The sequence below is a fragment of the Penicillium malachiteum genome (assembly GCF_028827825.1).
Source record: "Penicillium malachiteum strain IBT 17515 chromosome Unknown utg000001l:1.0-8184562.0:1.0-8186909.0, whole genome shotgun sequence".
Classification (NCBI taxonomy): Eukaryota; Fungi; Ascomycota; class Eurotiomycetes; order Eurotiales; family Aspergillaceae; genus Penicillium; species Penicillium malachiteum.
Window position 1 is genome coordinate 3,361,017 of NW_026643094.1, and position 23,604 is coordinate 3,384,620.

A 23,604-nucleotide genomic window follows, 5' to 3' on the forward strand; every position below is an offset into this window, starting at 1 on the left:
TTTAGGTATACCACGAGTTCTGTTAGGTAAATTAGTCTAGAATTGCCCAGTTGTTGGATTCTCAATCTGGACAGTGGTTAGATGTGCCGGTTTAGCTACGAACACAGCCAAAAGAATTTATTAATTATAGGCAATGCACGACGAAATACTCAAGATAGTTTCAACTTGGAGTGTTTGTCTTTGATATTGATAACTCAGATGTATCAAGGAAGGAGCCGTGGTTGCATCATGATGATAGTTGCGTCATGATCCAGTGTCACCTACGAAACATTACACCAAACATCTAGACATCGTCCAATATCTCTTCTTTTCATACTCAGCACTATGGCTGCCCCTGGGCATGAATTTGAGCGCCGCGCTTCTGTAGCGCAGCAGCGTCGCCTCTCACAACAATTCAGGAGACATGCATGGCTAGCTCCTCCTTCAGCGGTATGCGTGCTAGAGATATCCGATGCCTACTTCCAGAAAGCTCACATGGCCAAAAGACCATTTATGCAGGCATTTCGACGTTCTTCTCAACCCAGCAAGCTTCGACAATTGCCATTGCCTTCCGCGATACCACATACCTTCTAGACTTTATCGAGAAAGTATTTGATCCCGCTGAACACGAGCCCGATGCGGATGAAGCAACCGACTTTATTATCGCAGAGCTGAAAGAGTATGGGGAGAAACATTTGGAAAAGATCGTCGGTGTAGCTATGCCCAAACATGTCGCAGAGCGATGTTCCAGGCTTTGTTCACGCTTATGGGCCGAACTCGACATCCTTCCTCTGGTACTTCCAGAATCCAGTGTCACAGACTGGTACACATCACGTCAACGTAAGATGGCTCCTGATGGGGATCCTAAAACGATTGACGAAGAAGCGGAGTCCATGTCGCGAAAATGCGTGCGGTAGGTTAAGATCGACAAACCTGTGGAGAAACCCACTGCTGAACTTAATTCAGATTGTTCGGACCGGAGAATATTCCCCTGCTGCAAGTGGGTTTTATGGGCCTCGTGGAAGTTGATACGGACTTCCACGTGCGACTCACAAACCTTGATGATTTTAAGAAAACGGTTTCGGCTAAGACATGGTTTGCGGTCGATCATTATGCTGAGGATCTGAAGAAAAGAAATGTTCGAATTGCCTGCTTCAGCGCGACTCCTCAGGGTGGGGGAGTGGCTTTGATGCGTCATGCTTTAGTACGGCTCTCTTACTCCTTAGGCACGGATATTAGATGGTATGTGGCCCTCCTTGCAGTATATTGATTATATGACCAAAAATATTGATTTGCAAGAATAACAGGTACGTTCCCAAGCCTCGACCAGGAGTATTCCGGGTGACCAAGGACAATCACAACATTCTACAAGGTGTTGCCCGCCCTGGGGAGCGCCTCAGTCAGCAAAACAAAGAATTACTACAATGCTGGATTGAAGAAAACGCCAGGAGATACTGGACTGGCCCTGATGGGCCCCTCCTTCCTCCTTCGGAGGGAGGTGCCGATATCATAATAGTGGACGACCCTCAGATGCCAGGTATCATACCCATTGCGAAAGAGAAGGCTCCCGATCGGCCGGTTTTTTTCAGAAGCCATATTCAAATTCGTAGTGACCTCATCGAGCAGCCTGGAACGCCCCAGGCCGAGGCATGGGATTTTCTATGGAGCCAGATGAAGCTTGCCGACTGCTTCATCAGTCACCCAGTAAGTGCCTTTGTGCCTAGCGATGTGCCATCTGAAATTGTGGGCTACATGCCGGCTTCGACTGATTGGTAAGTGATCCGAAGCATATGCATTAGCATGCTGACGTGTCCAGGTTGGATGGGCTGAATAAGAACATGCGCGACTGGGATGTGGCGCATTATGGACGCATTTTCAATGCAGCTTGCAGGAATGCCGATATGACGACTATTCGTTATCCTGAAGGTATGTCGGAGGAGCTTTTCTATGATCGTTATTCATGAGATAAGATAGATAATAACCCTCCGCATTAGACCAATACGTGATACAGATAGCGCGATTTGATCCGTCGAAAGGCATCTTTGATGTGCTACACTCGTACGAGAAGTTCTATGACCGCCTCGTCAACGCTCGGCCTGATTTGGCACCTCCAAAGCTTTTAATATGCGGCCACGGCTCGGTGGATGACCCAGACGGAGCGATGATCTATGACGAAGTACTAGAGCATATTGAGACCAAGATCCCTGAGCTCCGACATATGATCTGCGTCATGCGACTACGGCCCTCTGATCAGGTTTTGAACGCTCTTCTCTCCAAGGCCACTATTTCACTGCAGTTGTCCACTCGTGAAGGGTTTGAGGTCAAAGTGTCAGAGGCCATCCACAAAGGAAAGCCGGTCATAGCCACACGCGCTGGTGGCATCCCGTTGCAGGTTGAACACAACAAAAATGGGTTTCTGGTGGACATAGGCGACACCGATACTGTGGCACATCACCTATTCAACCTGTGGACCGACGAGGATCTGTATCGTCGTATGTCGCAATATGCAATTAGCCACGTCTATGACGAAGTGAGTACCGTGGGAAATGCTTTGGTTTGGTTGTATCTTGCCTCGAAATTTTCCAAGGGCGAGCTAGTACGTCCAAATAGGCGTTGGATTAATGACATGGCCTTTGAGGAACTTAATCTTCCAGCGACAGGGGATGTCCCCCATCTGAAGCGTGCAGTCGAGGTCGAGAACATGGGATAGGAATCAGTCCCCGAGTTCTTCTTTTTCATTCCCGCCAAATTGTTTCCCCTCCGTTCGTTTCAAGTTGTGCTCCCGATATCATGGCCTCACCCAAATTGTCTCCGAACATAGCGTTATCAAACAAATCCCAATTAACAGTCAATAGTCATAGCGATAGTCAATATTCATCACAATCAAACTTCGTTTAAAAACGTTAAAAAAACTGCGAGAGGGTATCATTGGAGCTCAAATAAACAAACAAGAAAATGTAAATCCAACCAAACCACTCTAGGGCCTTCCAACAACCCTATATCGCTCCCTCGCCAAACCACCCTCCGCACCTTCAACCCCATATCCCTCACCAACCTCCCCAACAATACGAGCAGGCCTACCCCCAACAACACACCAACTCGGCACAACCATACCAGGCGGAACAACCGCTCCTTCCAAGACGACCGAAAAATCCTTTATGATAGCCATACTGCCAACCGTCGCGCCTGCACCAACATGAACATGATTCCCAAGCGAAGCAGCCTCAACAACAGCCGACTCTCCAACGAAAACGTGGTCACCAATCTTCAGCGGGTAAAAGGAGTGCACACCACGATGTAATCTGCTCGGTGGACGTAGGATCGCACTCTTGGAGATGTAGCTGTATCGACCGACTGTGATGGCGACACTGGGAGCATTGGATGGTGGGGGGTTACTAGGGTCTGTGGAAGCGGCAGAAGATGGGATTCGGTATAAGTCGCCACGGATAACGGCTTCGGCTTGAATGACTGTTTTGCCGCCTAGAATGATATGTTGTGTGCCGTGGATTTGGGAGCGGCGCGAGATCTTGTTACCCGTGTCCTGGTGGGAATTAGCTAGATTTCTATTGGGTTGGGGAGGCCGTGGGAATCAATTGAAGGTAGATAGGGAGAAATTGTTCACATACTGTCTCGATGTACTCGCCCTTTGCGACTTTGGGAGGCATTTTGGAGGAGCTTGGTTATTTGTTTGGTCTTGGATGTTATGGTGATGGTGATAGATGCGGGTCCAGGAAGGCGGTGTGATGGGGGTATACAGGCTTCTTGGATAGTCTGAGAGGAATCAAGACAGAAAATAGTTCGTGATGATTTAATTTATGCTGGATGAGATACGGTCCAGAAGCAATTATCTTCATTGAAGATTTCGATTTAACACAGTTCAAGTCCAGCGGCTTCGAAACCCCTTCCCATCCCACATTGTGCCCATTGTATTCCATTTCCCCGTTCGAGATGGATAAAGCGACCATTAAACAGATAGTTCGAATCGATACTAGTTCTTTGGTTCCAGTAGCCAGGCTCTATGAGAAATTTCAAGCTAAACTCAACGGCAGTAGTAGGAGATAGTGTGTTGATAATATCACCATGTAAAAGCCATTAGTAGCACCCCCAATCACCAACACTACCTGACAATAACAGGTATATTTCAGTCCAAAAAATTATAAAGCTTTTGTCAAGTAAGTTTTCCAGGTAACGCTCAACGCCCATTATTCCTCATTTGAGAAGCACAATAGCTCCTCCAGTCATCCAGAACAGTTATCATGAGCCGAGTGTTACCAACCCATAAAAGGGCACTCAAAAGGAGCATGAATATTCCGAGCACTGCAAAAAGTAGCTGGTCGAAGATATCTGTCCCCTCGTGAGGTACCGTCATTTTCAGGAGCAATGCCCCTCCTACTGAGCTCAGTGATGCCAAAAACATGAGACTAAGACTCCCGAATGCGCTCATGTACAGGTCGATGAAATTGACGGGTGCCATGTTGATTTGTGGGAGGTGCACTGAAGAAGAAGAGTATAATCTAATAACTCTGATGGACATCTGGATGGAGGTTGAAAGGGATCTAGTAGAATTTGAATCTGCAATTCCTTAAATTTCGAGTTGTGATGTGGGGGCCTCATAATAACACCCACTCCGTTCTTAAAAAGGAGTCGATCGCTTTAAATGTTTGACCAGTAAGAATCAGAGTATATTATGCCAGCGGCCCATTCGAGTATTCCAATTCCCCTTCGAGATAAATAAAGCGACCATTAAACATTTTCCATTTGAATAGATATCTCAAACCAATCTCAGGCTTTAGTATGAGGAGATGTCAGCACAGGTGCAGGTAAATGTAATGTTAGGAGATAGAGTGATGATGATATCACCTTGTAAAAGCCATAGCACCCCGATCATCAGCACCACCTGAAAAACGCCATATTTCAGCCCAACTAATTACGGTATTTTCCAAGTAACGCTCAAAACCCATCATCAGTTTGAGAAGCATAATACCTGCTTTTCAGGACATCCAGCATCCGTATCATGGGCCGAATGTTACCAAACCATAAAAGGATACATAAAAGGAGCAGGTATATTCCAATCACTGCAAACAGTAGCCGCTCGTAGATATTTGTCCGGTCTGGACTTGTGTGACGCATCAGCATATTCAGGAGCTTTGCTCCTATTATTGAGCTCAGTGGTGCCAAAGAGGTGAGCAAAAGAGTGGTGAGGGCGTTCGTGTAAAGGTCTTCGCCGGTGATGGACGTCATGTTGAATTGTAGAAGTTGTGCTGGCATTGAGGAGGAAGAGTAAAAAGCGATGATTATGATGCTGATGAGAATTTGAAGGGATTTGGTAGAATTTGAACCTGCTTCCTTAAAGTTCAAGTTGGGATGTGGATGTCATAATAACACCCCACTGCCTCGTTCCTAAAAAGGAGTTGAAGGCTTTGAATAGTACCATAGGTACGCGTGGCAGCACCTGGGCAATAGGACCCCTAAGATTATGTAAACAGCTTTTATCTCCAGGCTCCAGGGTTATATCCATGTAGATGATTGCACATGCGCAGCTGCAGCCCCTAGTACATACTTCGCTCCTCTCAGGATTTGTGATTAGACCTATAGACCTCTATACTCCCTGCCGTGGAAAGACTCCATGTCAGTACTCCTACACTTCACATTTCCTGGAAAATATCTACGAGCACTATAGTAAAATGCCATTCTGATTCAAAATGTTCTTTTAGATTGGTCTAAAGTAGAGGCAATCGTATATTTTCTTCTAAACAGATAAGATGCAAACACAAGGGAGCACCAGAACCAGCGCCAGAACCCTTCTTTAACGCCCTGTCCCACAATTGCTGAAGTAAAGTAGCCATCATTTTATGATGGGGTATCTGAAAATAAGTATAAATGCGCTCAAGATATTCTCGAACTTTGGCCTGCAAAGCTGGAGATCTTGATGCTTCATTCCCAATAACCGCCAGCGGCCATATCAGGGAATTAGCCATGGGTATATGAAACTTTTCCGCAGCTTGAATAACCTGCTCAATCCCTCCACATATCTCCCGGGTAAATCGGTTGACAGAAATTTCTTGTTCCCTCGGTAAAGGAACCGTGATGTCGGCTTCGAAACCACCACGCCATAGGTAGATCAATGCCGTCTTTCGCATGAGCTCCCACATTCCAGTGAGAGTTATGCTTGTTTCCAAGGGCATTGAGTCGGGGATTGAGGGCGGTTTCCATTGAGTGATGATCGACTCCATGAATGCAATCAGTTTAGCGTTTCTTGTGTTAGCCATCATAGGAGACCCATAGATGGGACTGACCCCAGAGCCTGCATGGGATGTTTGAAATGCGAGTTGCTCAAGATATTCTCTATAAACAGAGTCCATCTCCTTTCCCGAGAAATCGTCTTCCACAATGGCAGATACCAAGGCAATTATCGTCATCAGACTTTCGGGGTATCCGGAGCTGATTTCCCACCCGGAGAATGCCTTCTCCTCGACAGAAAGGCTCAGGATCTCATCCGGGGAACATAATCGCCAACGAAGCCAAAGTCTCTGACTAGACTCACGTCTTCCAACCGACATCGCCCTGATATCGAGATGAGCTGCTGTCATTGTCGCAAATTGGTGAAGATTTGATTGAATTTGAGTACCAGAGGCGGGAATTGGTGTAGACTCGAGTAAAGCAATAAGTCCATTCAGATGAATCGACCAAATCTCGTGTCCGGGTAAGCCGAAAATCCACAGAATCATAGAAACGGCGATCGCTTCCTCAATATCTCCCTGTCCAGACTGCAGACGAAATAGGTTGGATCGGAGATTTGAGATAACTTGCTGATAACTATCCATTACAAGAGTCGGACTCGACCTATTCGAGCTATTTTTGACAGGAGCCGAGTCATTGATGCCATCACTTAAGGATTCCAATGAGCGGAACCTAAGAGCTAGCGATAACAATGCAGCAAGACTGGTCGCGTGACGTGCTGCAAGTGGCATCAAACATTGTAAGATCGGAACCCCGTATCCCGGAATGGCCACGAGAGTTCGTTGACACCGTCGAATCACTGATCATAGAACTTTATTAGCGATCAATGCAAGTCCAAAAAAGCCAATTGCAGAATCCAATGATGCACGCACGGAATCGGATATTTTGATTATCGGCGCCACTGAGTTTCAAATTCCATGCCGTGACATCGAAATAGCTCATCTTGGAGCATTTTCGGCATCAATGCAATTCGTATAGCACATCCCCACAAAGAATGATGAAATTGATACAGAGAATATGACTTCTCAAAATCGATATAAAGCAGGACACCGACGGTAGATTTCAAGCTTCATAGCAGCTCCTATAGTTCTTCTTCAGGGTGCTAGGCAACGATCTATTTTCTATGGGTCTGTGCGTAATTCAGTACCATTTAGAAAAAAGCAATGATTAAATTCAGGAACCGGACTTGCTTTTGAACGTGCATGAATACGAGGTGACTATTGGTTTGAGAATATGATGGGACCATAGAAAGTAATTTACCGTCGGTTAGTTTCTCTGGTTCAATGGTGGGGCTTAAAGGTGGAAATGTGGAGTAGATTAGGATGAAATTAACGAATAAGACATATCAATGCCCCAATTCAGGAATCTGATAAGTGCTTAGCACCAACTGCATTTCACCTTAATTTCACACTATGTGGGTTCCTAATGACGGGTGATCAAGGGTTCCTTTCCAATTTGCGTTAGTATATTGAAATTTTTTATCATGAAATCTCTGAATGCCGGTGTTTGATGACTCGACTTTCAAAAGCCCGCGGAGTTAAGATTGATACTGCCTAGTGGATACGAGCGACCCCTAGTCTTTGCCTCTGGGGCACAACATCTTACGCGGCACTTCGTATCAGCCTCTTTAACTTAAAGCATAGACCCCCAACTTGAAAGCCCATTTTTCCCTTGATCCCCACATTTGTGCACGAGCCATTCAATTCAATCCTCCCTATCTTAAGGGGAAATGCCTCATTATCTCTTTATGAAGGTCACATGCCTAATATTAGGTTTTTTGTAGATAGCTAAATTAGCTGGATTAGCTGGGTTTACATGCTGCCTAGTGCGATATCTGCTTTTATCCTAAGCCCTGATTATCATAGTCCAAATCAGCCTCGTCTAAGACCGCCCCGTTTGAAATGAAGTGATTTTAACAAAGGTACTATGTAGTATGCAAGTGATCTTCACCACTGCAGCCAATGACTTGGCCGGCTTTCTATTTTTGTGTGATATGATTGAGATTTTTTTCCCTTCAATGGCTAAACGGCAGGAACAGGTGGGTAGTAGGCAAGTGGAATTCTCAAGTCTTTTACTCTTAGTACCTCAAACAGTTGTTCCTTGAGGCACGCTCAAAGAATATTGAATCTCATTGATCTTCAAATCTTCCAAATTGCCGACTCGGGGAGATAAAGATCGGCTCATTACATCAGATTAACTCGCCGGGCCCGGGAATCTTAGTGCAGACCTATTTTTTATGTGCATTAGGCTTAGTAACTCACATTCCAATATTCTCATTGACTAGAATTCCATGCACATCTGGGGGGGAATTCCTGGAAGCATTGAAAAAAACTGGGAATGTGGGTCTTCTAGAAATGTTCGGCTGCGGCAACGGCACATGGTCTAACATAGACCTGTGCACATGTGAACAGACGTTTCTCTCCAGATAAAGAAACCTGGTCCGAGTCTGAGAAAGGAAGGTCAAGGTAAGTTATTCTCAATAGTTTATGCATTCTGACCATGGATGGTAAATGTTTCACATCAATGTCTTGCTGCCAAGCATTTTTAAACGGAATATCTACACCACGTGTATTATTCATCTCCACATTGGAAGATCCGTGTCGGCTACATAATACCTAGTAGTTAATACCTCCGAGATCCGAGTCCCGAGGTCAATCTCTACCTAGGTAGGTTCAAGTTCCTATAACTCCGGGTTTATAATCATGAAGAATTTTCTTATGTGGTGCGCAATGTGGGGAATTTTTTTCAACCCCGAATCGGCTTCGGCATCGTTTTGCATAGCCACTCGCACTTTATTCAAAGAACTATTAAGTGTACGTATGTCCCAGCCCCAAAGATATCATGAGACCTAGAGATGATACGGGCTTTAAGACAGAAAACTTTAGATCATATTTGAAACACTACTAGTAGCTCACGTCAACAAAATAAGCATAAAGTTCACCACTCCAGACAGAGCAGTCAGGGAAACTGTCGATCTCTTAAACTATAAATAATCCACCAATTGACGGATCTATGGGCTGATTAGGCACCTAAATTCTTTCATAGATCGTAGTCTTAACCTACATCTTATTGGTTTAATTTGGGATAAGGGAAAAGCCAAGGAATACTGGTTCCATGGATAGTGCGTACCCTAGTTCAACTCAATGGGGTAGTAGTGCCCACAAATCTACAAAACTACAAGCATTTTCCCCTTGGCATAACACAGGGTCACACTCAATGATATTCGAATTATTACTAGATAAGGCGTCAAGTCTTGGGCCATGGACATTGATTCGCCCTTTGAGGCCGCGCCAAGGGCTTGCGATCGGTGCCACTCCCTAGTCAGTTCGTCAGGGTCCGAGTATTTGACGTTTCAGCAACTTACTCTCATTAGAAAACACAATGTCCATTTGGCAATCCTTGTGGAAGATGTGAGCGTCTTGGTCTTACGTGTACCAACGACCGACCACAGCGTGCGCGTGGCCGCCCTCCAAAGGGTGCCTCTCGATCTCGTGTATGTCAAGAACCTTCAAGTTCTGTTTAACGGATCAAGTTATATCACTTTTAGCAGCAAACTTATACTTCTTGCCAGCATTCCCCAGAAGACACGGCTCTCCAGTCATCGCAAAGTGCATCGCCACCTACCGAGATCTCACCTTTTCTTCGAGGTTTACCGGAACTATCCTTATCCTATGAGGTAATCTTATCTCTTATTCAACAATTCCTATCCTCAACCCCACGCATGGGCCTATACAGCATTATCCCTGCCTGTACAACCCTGGAATTAAGCTACGATCATCCTCTAAAACAGACCTTGGAGGATGTGATTCTTCAACCCGAGTTCCGTTGCACATTAGTTGCAATCGCCTTGAAGCTATATGGATCCCAGGTTTCTGGCTATCAGCAGGAGAAGGTCAAGGCGGATCGAGATTCACTTCATATCGCTACCCTTTCATTCATTCAGAAGATCCCATCAAAGGACAACCACCTCACCTTACCCAATGTCCTTTGTCTTCTACTACTCAGCCATACTTGGTGTAGAGTAGAGCAATTCTCGGAAACGGCAATCCAATGGTGCTCTCTTGCACGATTCGCTTTTGATCATGCTCAGCGGGAATATGAGAGCAGATCTCTATACTCTAGGGAGTTGATACGCCGGTAAGAGAATTAATCTTATTGTGACCGCAAGATTTCAAGATTCTTTTCTGACATGAATCTCACATCTCCAGGATAGATATTGGAATCAACTTCCAGGAGTGGTAAATTTGGCCTGGATTCATAGCTCAATGGCCTAAAAATCACTAACAATCTTCTCGAAAGTGTCCTCGCACTAAGTCATAACCGTGTGGATATGCTCCCTCCACAGTCGAAGTCGAATGATTCAATACAATTCGTGACAGATGAGGAATGGCATTGTATGGGTCATTCATTGGATTTGGCTAGAAGTATTCCATCTGGGGATCATTCTTCTTTCAATTTATTCAACCCATTTAGAAGGTATGGTTTGGACCAAATTCAACTGAGTCATACGAACATTATTAGGTAACTGACTTTTTTCTCGCAGCATTGTCAAGGGAATTGTTGAAGAGGATTCAATCGGATCACCATCATGGATTGAGACAAAAGCACAACTGGACGATTACTTTTTCCAATTCCCCGAAGATCTACTTCAATTCAGCAAGCTAGAACATGCTTATCAATTTGAAGCTATGATATGGATGCACGGCTTCTTCATTGTACTATGTGAGAGATCCAATACCACTCATGGATGATCACAAGGGAATATCAAAATTAACCCGCCCCCAGACTCTACCAGAGACATCATAAATTTACTCAAGGACCGATCATACCTCCAAGTTGAGAGATTCTGTCACATTCTTGAACATTCACTTCTCCTAAGCGAGGTATGTACTCAATCACTTACCCCAGGATATCTAACTAACACAGACAAATTTAGGTTCTGCAGCCCCTACTATCCATCGATCCCAACGTGGAAAACCTCTCCCCAACAACAATATACTTCATCTGTCTCTCCTCCGCAGTCCAAAGTCTCGCTCTTCGCCAATTCACCTTTCAATCCTCCTTCGAACGTCTTACTTCCCCATCAACCCTCCTCGTCGCAGCCCAAAGCCATATAGAGATCCTGAGAGTTCTCCAAAATTCCTCTCGTCAAACGTCACTATTGATTAGCGAATCGCTCAATCTTCTCACCTCTTGTCTAGAGATAGTAAGTGGTGACATGATCGATGAATTTAGTTTCTCATGCGAGAAACTCTATCTCTATCGCTGGACGCACAAAGGAACTGGGATGTGGAATCTGAAAGAAGAAGAAGCAGACCTGGAATGGAATTATGTGGAAGTCCCAAGCTCGACCTTATGGAATGGAGGAACGGGTCAAGAGACGGAGTTAGCAGTCGCGATCTTACAGCTTTGTTCCCCGGCACAGCGACTATGTTCAGCCGGATTTTTTGATTTAAGTATTATGATACCAATGTAGTTTTAGAAGAAATGATGGATGAAAAAATGAAAATATATGGTATAACTTTGTGGTCATTGAACCGTGAATATACACTACAAGAACAAAACTTCCCACAACTAGAAGCATAATTTCGGGATATCCTGGAGAACGAAATGTCTCCGAAAACAATAAAATCAAAACGTAAGACGTGATCTCCCATTTGGGAGACCGCACATTATTCCAAGCCTGGGACGGTAAGAGTCCAGTACTAAACAGGCTTGGTTTTGATAGCGTTGCAGAGAAAATCGCTTATTTCTTCTGCGTGAACTCGAAGTCTCCATCCCAGTGAAGCTTGAGACCTGTAGTAAAATTTTTATTAGTATACCATTCACAAACGTATTTGGAGGAAAGAAAAACTTACACATAGGGAAGGGGAAGTAAGAGGTGCCATCCTGGCGCAGGTAGACGAAGTAACCACCATCCTGCTTAATCTTAGGAAGCTGACCCTGAGCACCTGGGGCGCGGCGCAGGTTCTGCAGACCACCGACGACACGGAGCATAGAAACCAGAGCAATCTTGGTAATCTCCTGACCGAAGCCAGTGTTGGCGCCCTGGCCGATGGTAATGTAGGAGTCGAGAGGACGGTCGAGCTTGACCTCAGTGGGGTCAGGGAAGACGCTAGCGTCGTGGTTGGCCTGGACGAAAGAAGCGAAGACCTTGTTACCGGGCTGGATCTCGACGGTCTTGCCGTTGTCCTCCACGGTGACGTTAGCCTGAGCCTCGCGGTAAGCGCCGAAGGTGCCGTTGATACGGATGGCCTCCAGGCAGTAGCGGTACAGCTGCTCGTCGTTCTCGGGGGGAGTCTTCCTTGGCGAGACGGTTGATCTCAGGCAGGTACTGCTTGCCCTCGCCGGTGTAGTACTCGATGACCTGAGTGAAGACCTGGCCCTGGGTGGGGACCAGGGAGACGATGGTCGGGATGATCTGAGACCAGGTGATCTCGGAAGAGCTGAGACCGGATTCCTGGAGACGGCGCAGAGCAGCGGTACCGTACTCACGGAGAGCATTGTCGTGGGGGCGGAAGCTGTTCATCAGACCAGAGAAGAGACCGCTGTTAGTGTCAGCCTTGACGGTGGCCTCAACGACGGAGCCGAGCTGCTGAGCAACAACAGTGGCAGCACGGTTAAGGGAGTACGACTTGGTAGCGTCCACGTCGAAGAAGAGCGCAGAGAAGATGGTGGTGAGGATCATGTACATCTCGTGCTCAGTGAAGAGACCGGAGGGGTTCTCCTCGGTCTTCAATGGCAGACCGAAGAGAGCAGCGGCGAAGTAAACGTGAGCGGCATTGCCGACATCACGAGTAATATCAATCTGGTTGATCTTAGCAATCTTGCCACCATTCTGCTGAAGGAGGTGCAAGGTGGTCTCCTCGTAGAACTTCTTGATGAGCTTGGGGAGGTCCTCAGTGCCGAAGGCCTTGCTCATAGCCTCCTGCTGCTTGGTGTCAAACTCGCCCTTGCCAAAGAGCTCCTCAAGAGCGGTGCTCCAGGAAGCCTTGAAGTCCTTGGGGTTCTCCAGAACCTGCTTAGCAGCCTGGTGAGAGGTGAGGTTGACACGCGAAGCAGTGAAGGAAGGAGCCTCGTAAGAGTAGTCCTGCTCACGGCCGAGCATCTTCATGATGTTACGGTTCTCGGTGGGGATGGTCATGGGGTAGTGAGCGTAGATCGAGTCAGGCGCGTAGTAGTTGGGGAAGGCACGAGTAGCCAGCTTGTAGAAGACACAACCCTGGTTGATGTTTAGGTCGTAGCGGCACTCGTTGTAACCCCAGTTGGTCAAGTTACGAGCGTTATAGTCAATGGTGTAGTGACGGTCACCACGGACCAGAGCCACGGCATCGGACAGAACGGCACGAGAGATGGTGTAGGTAGGGCAGATACCAACACCGGGGATCTTGGGCTCCTTAGCTTCCTCGGAGACAATACCGGGGTACAGCTCAACGTAGTCAGGGTGCTCGTACAGGTGACGGAGAGTGTTGGCAATCTCAGGGTCAGAGTTGATCTCCTCAAAGGTATCGTAAGTCTTCAAGCCGAAGTGCTTACGGAACTCATTGAGGGAACCAACGTGCCATCTACGGGCAGCCTCCATACCGAGAATCTCGATGGAACGGAGAGCCTTGGGGACGTTACGGGGACCGAAAGCACTGGCAACGTCCTCGGTAGCGTTCTTAAGGATAGCAACAAGTTCCTCATCCTTGAAGGTACCGTCCTCCTGACGCTTCAGGTGGCCGAATTCACGCTTGGAAGGATCGGGGTCCAGCATACTCTCAACCTTCTTCATACCAACCAGCAACTCATGCATGGTGACCTCCTCAGCAGGCTTGCCCATGAGATCATGGTAAAGCTGGTCAATCCACTTCTCATCGCCCTCGGCGATGGTAGAGTGCCAACGGTAGGCCAGGTTGAACTCAACGGAACACTGGTTACCGAGACCGGAGGGAGTAGCACCAGCCTTCTCCATCTGGGCACGGGGGTCCAGGCACCAAGTAGAGTTGCTGCGGTTCAGGTTGACAATAGTACGCAAGTAATCGTACAGAGTGATGTTAATGTACAGACCACAAGTGATCAGACGAGCAGTCTGGAACAGATCCTCGTCACGCTTGACCCAGGCCTTCTCAATGTCTGCGTCAGACAGACCGGGTCTAGGCTTAGGGATGGAGAAGCGGCCATTCTCGTTGATCTCAGCAATCTGCTCAACAACGTGGTTGTGGAAACGGTTAAGCATAACAAGTAGAACACCACAGGCAGGGGGGAGAGCATTCAGACGACCTTCAGAGAAACAATCGGGCTTCAGCTTACCGTCCTTGTGGGAACGGATAAGATCCTGCTGCTCCTTGACATCACCGTACAGAATGGAGAGATCCAAGTAGGCAGAGGTCTTGTTCAAGTGCTGCTGGCGGTAATCGGTCTGGAAGATGTCTATAGATGAAAAATCAGCGCCTGTACTATAATTTCCAAATATTCCAGAGGAACCAACCGTGAATAATCAGAGAGGCCCAGTCGAAGAAAACACTAGACACCTTGTTAGGGTGAGGAGTGAATTCCTGACGAGCGAACAAGCTGTCAAAGATCAGACCAGGATCAGGCAGACCACTGGGCTGGATTGTGAGAGGGGGAATTGTGCGGCAGTATGCGGTGTTAGCAGCACCCAACCAAGGAAGGGTGGGGTTGTTGTTGGAACCATCGGCAGAACGGTACTGGTATTCATCGCCCATGTAACTGTCATCATGTTAATTTTTTTTTTCTCTGTAGCTCTGGCGCATAGCTATGAAAGGGATCTCTTACGAGAGAGGAGGGTGAGGAATTGAGTTCCACAGCTCGTCAAGGAATTGGTTGGTGAGCTCGACACGGTTCTTAGAGTGACCGGGCATATCGGCGACAAGCTATATATCAGTATTCAGATTAGTTTCATAGCCCAATTGCTGTCAAATCTAATTCCAATTGAGACTGCTCGTACCTGAATAATGCGCTCCATGAGGTAGGTCTTGTCATTAATCAGCTCACCAGAAAGCTTGTTCTGGACGAGATCCTTGACTGTGCTGAGATCCCCGAGATTGAGGGTCTTAATGTCGTCAATCAGACCAGTGGACTGGTCGTGCTTAAGGTAGGTGCCATCGCCGGTCTGGTTGGGCAGAGGCTCGCGCGAAGCATGAATGGCTTGCGCGTACTTCTCAAAAACAGCAACAACCTCGGCACGCTTCACCTGGTGGTTGTCCTCAACGACCTTGGGAGAAGCTTTGCGAGGAGGGGAAGCCTTAGAAAAGCGCTTGCTCTGCTTCTCGGCCTTCTCGGCCTTCACCTCGACCTCGCCATTGGCGCCGTCCTTGTTCTTCTTGAACTGTGTAGAGAATCTCCGCAACATGGTGACGAACTGTAGTCTGAGGCTCACACAGACAATGTCACTCGAAAGGAAATACAAAAACAGAAAATTAGGAGGAGGAAAATAATAAAAGAATAAAAAAACAATGGCTTTAAATTGACAGATCAGGGGGAAGAAGAATAAGAAAAGTACACGACCCTCGGATTTAAAAACGAGCTGTGTGGGCAACCCAGGTCACCACAGCTGCAGGACTGTGGAGCAAGCATAAGTGGCGGATTTGTTATCGCCAATAGTTGATTGACTCCAGGACAGTGATTTGGCTAGATCTGATTGGGGATGGACAAGTTCGGTGCGTACTAGCCTCGATCTGCTTAGAGTCTGTGGCTCAGAGACAAAAATTCACCATCAGCTCGGAAGCCCCGCGTGGGACAAGCTCGAGGAGGTCCAGCTGGTGCTGATTCGACCCCACTTCATCATAGCCTCTCCCTTTTTTTTACGATGACGAATGGCTGAATCAAGTAATTGATCTTCTTTCACAGACTCCAGGTGGAGAGCTTCGAATTTGTGGAAAGGGGTGGACCAGGCAATTGAACGCGGCAGAGAATATTCCATTCAAGTTGGTAAAAGCTTCGGGTAAAAGACTTCATTGAGAGTTCATCACTGGAGGAACAATGTTGTATTCCTATAATGTTAATGTCAGTGCATTGAATCTTTGTGCATGGTAATGCCTGATAATTTGGGTGAGTTGTTTTTTTATTTTATTTTATTTTTTTTTGTATTTTTTTTTTCTCTCCCAGGGTCAAAGAGACCAATAGGGGCTGATGTCAATGTGCAGTAGCGGTGTGTACGAGGAACCAAATCTCGAATGGAGTCATAATGCACTAGGATCTCGATGTTCAGCCAGATGGATCCATGATTGCGCTAAGTGGGGATTAAGTTGACACGGAACGATCAGGGAAAAAAGAAAATTTTACATTCTTGGTGGCTGGCTGGGGAGGGGCTGATCCCCTGATAACCTGTTTCCTTTTTATTTTTTTATTTTTTTTAGTAGATTCAATTCAAAGTTGTTCTACCTCAAGTCATGAGAAGGAGAGGTTGGTCTTGCCCCATATTAAGTTTAGACGTTCGACGCAAGGAAGAAATGTAACTGCAGTGAGCTTCAAGTTTTTCGTAACCAGCTTGGAAGCATAATTTTCCTTTTTTCTCTTGCATCTCATCCAGTCCTAGAGAGAGATAGATCGGCAATATGACCCACCTGTTCGCCCACTTACTATGGACTCCTATGGACTCTAGTTGACTGCCAAGAGAAACGAACGGGCCGCTCAGGAGCACGAACCGCATTATGGCTCTGATCATTGGCAGATGACCCTGCTAGTCATCATCTGAAATTAATCAGAATCTGATCTATCACTCCCCACCTCTCTCAGGGTCCCTAACCCATTATTCCTCGTGGGAGGTGCATCAAGGATAGGTATGCACCTATGCATTCAAGAACGTCAGGGATCATGGAAAATCTTGACCATCAGGGGGATCTTCTGTTCTGTTTCAGACCCTTGTAAGACTCTCTGCATGACTCGAGAAGGGTACAACTTAAAACCACGGGTCAGGCAAGTATGGCATGTCCGGGGAACGCGGCCACTCCCGTGGAGGCTTTGGCACGGACAAGCACAAGCACAAGCACAAGCCGACAAGAAGCAAACAATGCAAGGTCATCCATTCACAAGAGGCCAATTCATCATTGATATTCCGTATATTCATTGTCAGAATAATTCCATGTGATATTGTGTTTCTCAGCTGAAGATTCAAAGCGCTAGGAGGCGATTTAAAAAAAAAAATGGGGTCCACAGGAAAATTCAGACCGTAAGCTCGTAACTTTCAATCCGCGTCATTCTCTTCTTTCAGCCTTTACATCTTCAAATGACGGAACAGACAGGTGGGTCCCGGCGGGCCACGATGTGGAAAAATTGACACATTGGGCGTAGTGACGGCGTAGTTTCGATTGGGAGATCCAGTAACATGGGCCTGAGGAAGAAGTTACTCCGGAGAAGAACCAGACAGCTGGGCACTGACGAACGCCCCCTCTCTTTTTTCTGAATCCCCCTATCTTTATGGGATTCTTGCGGTGGCGGGGAGGAGACAAGATCGACATTAATATCCCGAACCATACATCTCATCTGGGTCTTTTCTGGTAGAGATTGTCTCATAGGCCCAGTCCCCCTGTGATCGAGTTTTTTAGATTGCACGGTTTGCAGAATTTTTTTTATTATTATTTTCACTTTTTTCAGCACGCTTCATCCCGTCAAAAGCCCCACTGGGGATATCCTTTTGGGTGGTTTAGTCCATATCGGAAGTAGAAAAAGGAGAGCAAAGCGATCCGATCCTTGATGGAGATTGGATGGAAAGCGCTCCGGTTTAGATGCAAAATGTTTGTCATGTACAACATGAGCAGTACCGATATGTAAGGTCAGCCCTGCATTTTGGTCAATATCGGAAGAAAAGACAAGGAAATAAGGCCCAGGTTTTTTGTTTTGGGGTACTTTGTTCTCCTCTTTTCTTTTTTTAAGGAGACGCATAGGGTTCTGATCACAGGGGGGGAGGGGAGAAGCAAAAGTCAATATCTACTCAAATACTTCACCTAGAAACTTGATTCGAATGAAAAAAAAAGTACAAACTAAGAAATCCCCATAAATTCATACTTAGCTTAGCCAAGATGAAGATAGTCTTTTCTTATGTTGTAATTGGAATGTAAACTATCCCGTACCAGCTCCACAACTCACTGGAGCTTGACGTATTCGGGATTGCAGCGATCGTCTCCGGCGTGACACGCCTGGAGCATTCTTATCCAACCCCCTCCTGGGGCTTCTGGCTCGGCGGTCTCTGATTCGCAGTCTCGGCGCCCCTCAAGAGAGCTGCAGATTGTCTTCGCAAAACCCCCAATTCTTTTTTTCGTTTATAATCTTCTCAAGGGCCACCGGAGGGATCATAGGAAACTTTCGCGACTATGGCTCACCACGCAGGCCCTGCACCGGCCCCAAAACAGTTTGTGCTCTGTTTTGATGGTACGGGTAATAAGTTCGCCGGTGATGAATCTGATAGCAATGTATTAAAAATCTTTCGCGTGAGTTTGGTGCTGCTCCGATGGTCGGATCTGTGAATGTCTTAGCTAATTATACCTTCATAGATGTTGGATCGCAGCAAAAGCCACCAATACCACTACTATCAACCTGGTATCGGTACTTATGTGACAACAAAATCACTCACAAGCCATGGGCGCATTCAGCGCATCCGATCCTGGTACGAAAAAGCCAAAGATTCGGCTGTTGGATCCTCCTTCGATGAGCATGTGATGGGTGGGTATAAGTTTTTGATGCGATACTATTCTCCCGGCGATGAGATCTTTTTCATTGGATTCAGTCGTGGTTCATATATTGCGCGTTTCTTGGCTGAAATGCTGGACTATATTGGTCTGCTCGAAGCCGGTAACGAAGAGCTGATTCGCTTTGCCTGGAAGACCTTCGCCAAATGGCAACAACGCCAGGGGGCTGTCACAGAGGAAGACGAAGAGGAAACAACAAAGCTGTTCGAATATATGAAGGCGTTCCGTGAAACCTTCAGTCGTCCAATCACTCGTATCAAGTTTATGGGTCTATTCGATACTGTGAACAGTGTGCCACGTTTTGAGAATGCTTGGATGCAGCGCAGCAAGTTTCCCTATACTGCACGTAGTTCAGCTCGGGTGATTCGCCATGCCGTTGGTATTGATGAGCGCCGTGCCAAATTCCGTCAAGATCTGATTTCTGGCAAGCGCCCACATGAGAAGAAGATGAAGCGTCATCGTCACCACCTCCCTGCTATGCCTCACATTCCTGCTCCTCATCTCCCTGCACCTCCCATTTTTGAAGGCCACCTGGCACGTCATCAAGATGCTGAGCACCATTTGCATATTCGCCACCAGGATACCCAGCGCAAACAACAGGAAAAACTGCAACAGGAGAAACTGCAGAAAGAGAAGCAACAGCACGAGTCACAGGCCGACCAAGTTCCTGCTATTCGCTTGAACGATGACTCTGATGGTCCACAGCTCGAGACACCGCCCGCTGGAGACAAACCTGAGTTCGAGGATCCTGGCTGGGGTCCCAAGGAAGGCGAGTCATACTACCACTCTCATCTCCATGGTCAGCGCCCCACGTCACCGGCAGGAACCAGCGACAAGGCTCAGGCTCCCGGGGCTCCCCGATACCGCGCGCCTTCTCCTCGACGCAACCCTTCTCCTCGACGCAACCCTTCTCCTCGACGCAACCCTTCTCCTCGACGCAACAGTCTCGTTGTTCCCAATGGAAAGCCATCATTCGATGACTGCACATCCATTCGAAGTGGTCAATCCGGCACGATATCGCTTCAAATCCCCGGTCAAGATGACGAGGAGTATGATAGTGACGAGGAGGAGCAAGACATTCACGAAGTTTGGTTCCCAGGTTGCCACGCCGATATTGGTGGTGGATGGAAGCTGGCAGATAAAGAGATGTGGGCTCTGAGCCACGCTCCGCTGGTATGGATGGTCCAGGAAGCCCAGAAGGCTGGTCTGGAGCTCGACGAGCGCAAGATGAAGCAGTTCCAGTGTCTCGAGGAGTTTGACGGTGACTATACCCCAATCCAGGAGACCTTGGGCAAGCGCCGTGGCAGCCGAATCAGTCAATGCCCCGACGGACAGGAGGACCCCAATATTTACCGTAACAGTCCAGACGAGAAGCAGCAATCTGCAGCCAGTCGAGATTTCTGGCATGCGCTACGAGCATCTAGCACGAAGGGTCTGAAGCATGACTGTCTGGAATTCGACCAGGGTCTGCCATCCCTCTCTGTAATCTCTTGGCGAGTGATGGAGTGGTTGCCATTCCGACGTATGGATCTCAAGTCCGATGGTACCTGGAAACCTATCCGCTGGCCTCTGCCACGTGGTGAGGTTCGCGATGTGCCTCTGGATGCGGAGATTCATGTATCAGCTATCCGCCGCATGCAAGCAGATCCTACCTACCGACCTGGAAATATTATTGTTGGTGGTGGTGGTCGTGGTGTACGCCTAGCACCCGAGGAACTTGGTATGGGTGAATGGGTTGTTCTCAAGAATGAGGGAGATGATGTTCGTGAGACGTATGTGCGGAAGGACCAGGCCACAAAGTGCAAAGAGGCTCTGTCACATCCTCATTGCCTCCACTGATGATTCTTTGATGATTCTTATAAACCTTGATATCCAATATTCTACTTTTATTATTTTAATACATAGTCACTGCTATCTGCTGTAATCAGGCATTTCACAAATTGATCTAACAATCTCGAGCCATCTGGAGCCATCTAGATTCCTGCCAATGTAGCCCGAATTAAAATTCACCTGGTACCAGTAGTAGTATTTAGATATGATGTAGAGTACATACGCTTGGTGGAACTGTGTCCTATGTCTAATAATACCTATGAATTGAGCAATCGATTCATCTGAACTAGAAAATTTGCTGGCTTAGAGCAAGACGGGATGAATTCCACTGTGAAACCATCCAAGGCCCACCTCGGCACCTTGTGGTGACCTCGATTCGAAACCCACTACGGACACTACGGGCACTAGTCCTGAGATGATGATGCGGGTCTTCGGAGTTATGATCATCGAAGGTGTGCTGGCGAGTTGGAGTACAGAACCCCTATACGGAGTACTGAGACATGTAACCCTATAACACCATAGAGCCATAAGCGGGCGTTTGAGAGTGAGTCAGTCTACTTATTTTCAGAAATTCGTCCACTTGACTCAGATGATCACAATTTAAATCTCTTCAGACTCGGAGTTCATGTGAAGTTCAAGTTCGGGGTTTCCGATCTCCAGAGCTGTTCATGGCTACTAGAAGCACATTGTAACCCGGGCCCTTACATTGATGAGGATTCATCGGATACTATTTCCATAGATACTAGTTGGAGAGGCTATCTGGTAGTATTTATCAACTAGTAAATACACATGGGCAGTAGAGTCGTAAGATAATCGATATCAGTCTTGGTGTAGAGTCTGGACACATATGGAGACCAGATATTCCGTGGTTCTGATCATGCCTAGACTCAAGTACTGCGATTCTAGGCCTCAGCTATTAAGAAGTATAAGAGTAATATAATATCATGTTATACATTAGTATGTATTCATTCAGTTTATACACTCGGGGCACTACTAGTAGTTATCAAATGAGATAATTAGAGAAAACACTACTATCAACCACTAAATAGATCAACTCTACCCACGTTTTCAAACTCCAATTAATTCATATAGATTAACATCTTTAGTACCATGGATGACTTCAATCGGATACCCACGACGTTCGAATAAACTGCGGCCACGCATACTTATTATTGGTGGAGCAATGGATCCTATCTCCGTTGTAAACCGATCCATGGATGAAACCTCCAATGCAGATTTAGATGTCAGATTGAAAGAGAGAAAGAAAGAGCTCATATCTCTTTTATGATATCATTTAAGTGATTTACATAAAATCTATAGGATTATACTAATTAATAGAATTCTACTATCATCAAGTCTTTCAATATGAAAAAGTCGAGTATCAAAGCCGCAGGGTCCCGCGAGTCTGGACCTGCCGCGCTCTCTCTTTTTTTGCCTCAACCATCCTTTTTCAACTTCTCTCTCTTTCCCCCCCCACTCCGACCCTCCCTGTTCCAATCTTTCTGGAAGCTTGGCCGGTCCAAGATTTCTCTTTTCATCGAAGTATTGACAGGATGCGCCCGTGATTTCCCCCTGTTCAGCCCTTCCCTTTTTTTCTTTCCTTTTCTTCCCCCTTATTCTCTCTCCTACTCTTTTGGTCATCATGGATACCAGGTCGCAACGACCCGAGACTATGCGCTCCTCTCACTCCGACTCCAGCGATCTCGCGAGACCTACTCTTTCCCCGGATCGAGTGCGAAAAGAAGACGTCATGATCACTTTGTCTATCTCTCCCGAAACAACGGCTCCCCCACGGACCCGATCCCCTTTGGCCCGATCGCACCTACGCTCTCGATCACTGGTGGGAATCCCCGGCATGCCATCGATGACGCGCGCATATTCTTCCCCAGGGCTGGACTCTCGCGGAAGATATATCTTCGTCAACGGCCGCGGGGTGGCTGCATCGCCTGTTGATGGCGCAAAGCGAACCTTGCCCTTGCAGATGCGCGCGGACGATCACATCGAGACCCGAATGGGGTCACTCAACATCTCCGAGACCATCTCGGAGAACGCCGAACTCGAGACAGTACCCAAGTCACCTTCTTCTCAGCCGGGGTCATCGCCAATATTGATGCCTCAAACATTCCCTCGCATCGGTCGCCTGCGCTCCACTTCCCCCCTGCATTTCCAACAACCCATGGGGAGCCCGCCTTCCGCCCATACCTCCCCCACCCTCGGCGGCAAATACAATGAGTCTTATCCCGGCCAGTCCGCTTCATCTACTTCATCTGTCCCATCTACGCCAACTAGTCTGCGATCTCGGAGTCCAAGTATTTCGTCGCTGGAAACTATTCCCGACATCCCGGATGCTGAAGCCGAAGCAGTTGAGGAGGATGATCGCATTGCACAGTTGAAGGCCGCTGCAGATGCGGCTGACGCGGCGAGCAATAACAACCGACGACGCGGTGCACCCGACGCAGCTAGTCTATCCAGCTCTTTCAGTACCGTGCGTGGCGGTCGCAAGCGATGGAGTGTCTGTGGCGCAGAGCGTCGACAGGATCTTGACCTGGAGACTATCTGGGAAGACTGAATATCGATCCCGTATCCCCCACCCCATTCAACGTGAGACCTACTTCTCAACCTCTGTCGCATCATATGCGCACGAACAACACATCCACAACTACGCAGTGATCTCAAGCTCTTGAGGCCACACCATTCATCCCATACGACCAAGCTGTCTCACCTTCCCGGAGTTGATCTCCATGGGACCGGAGCAGTCTAGTCGCTGGGTTATTTCCTGCTCCGCCATCCTTGACATTACTTGATACCCTTTCATTCTGTACCCGACACATACATATTTTACCGTCATTGAACCATGTTCCAGGCG

The 23,604-nt window shown here is 47.2% G+C and overlaps 7 protein-coding genes across 7 annotated transcripts; 4 read left to right on the forward strand and 3 right to left on the reverse strand.

Moving 5' to 3' along the window:
* Window positions 1–324: 324 nt before the first annotated feature.
* Window positions 325–2,689, forward strand: ccg9 (putative trehalose synthase (Ccg-9); the record flags this gene model as incomplete). The annotated part of the gene is made up of 6 exons (XM_057084704.1): window positions 325–429; window positions 486–892; window positions 946–1,221; window positions 1,287–1,751; window positions 1,796–1,905; window positions 1,974–2,689. The coding sequence occupies 6 exons, from the start codon at window positions 325–327 to the stop codon at window positions 2,687–2,689; spliced, it is 2,079 nt and encodes a 692-aa protein (XP_056950853.1).
* A 267-nt stretch (window positions 2,690–2,956) lies between these two features.
* Window positions 2,957–3,644, reverse strand: N7483_001268 (dynactin subunit 5; the record flags this gene model as incomplete). The annotated part of the gene is made up of 2 exons (XM_057084705.1): window positions 2,957–3,520; window positions 3,606–3,644. 2 exons carry the CDS (start codon window positions 3,642–3,644, stop codon window positions 2,957–2,959), a joined length of 603 nt encoding a protein of 200 aa, XP_056950854.1.
* A 2,055-nt stretch (window positions 3,645–5,699) lies between these two features.
* N7483_001269 (uncharacterized protein) lies at window positions 5,700–6,803 on the reverse strand (the record flags this gene model as incomplete). Its single annotated transcript, XM_057084706.1, has 1 exon — window positions 5,700–6,803. One exon carries the CDS (start codon window positions 6,801–6,803, stop codon window positions 5,700–5,702), a length of 1,104 nt encoding a protein of 367 aa, XP_056950855.1.
* A 3,137-nt stretch (window positions 6,804–9,940) lies between these two features.
* Window positions 9,941–10,461, forward strand: N7483_001270 (uncharacterized protein; the record flags this gene model as incomplete). The annotated part of the gene is made up of 2 exons (XM_057084707.1): window positions 9,941–10,356; window positions 10,428–10,461. 2 exons carry the CDS (start codon window positions 9,941–9,943, stop codon window positions 10,459–10,461), a joined length of 450 nt encoding a protein of 149 aa, XP_056950856.1.
* A 1,504-nt stretch (window positions 10,462–11,965) lies between these two features.
* N7483_001271 (peroxidase/cytochrome P450 family protein) lies at window positions 11,966–15,574 on the reverse strand (the record flags this gene model as incomplete). The annotated part of the gene is made up of 6 exons (XM_057084708.1): window positions 11,966–12,015; window positions 12,078–12,523; window positions 12,579–14,631; window positions 14,690–14,931; window positions 14,998–15,095; window positions 15,170–15,574. 6 exons carry the CDS (start codon window positions 15,572–15,574, stop codon window positions 11,966–11,968), a joined length of 3,294 nt encoding a protein of 1,097 aa, XP_056950857.1.
* Window positions 15,575–18,533: 2,959 nt separating this feature from the next.
* On the forward strand, window positions 18,534–20,747 carry N7483_001272 (T6SS phospholipase effector Tle1-like catalytic domain-containing protein; the record flags this gene model as incomplete). Its single annotated transcript, XM_057084709.1, has 2 exons — window positions 18,534–18,650; window positions 18,714–20,747. 2 exons carry the CDS (start codon window positions 18,534–18,536, stop codon window positions 20,745–20,747), a joined length of 2,151 nt encoding a protein of 716 aa, XP_056950858.1.
* Window positions 20,748–22,380: 1,633 nt separating this feature from the next.
* Window positions 22,381–23,307, forward strand: N7483_001273 (uncharacterized protein; the record flags this gene model as incomplete). Its single annotated transcript, XM_057084710.1, has 1 exon — window positions 22,381–23,307. One exon carries the CDS (start codon window positions 22,381–22,383, stop codon window positions 23,305–23,307), a length of 927 nt encoding a protein of 308 aa, XP_056950859.1.
* Window positions 23,308–23,604: the final 297 nt, after the last annotated feature.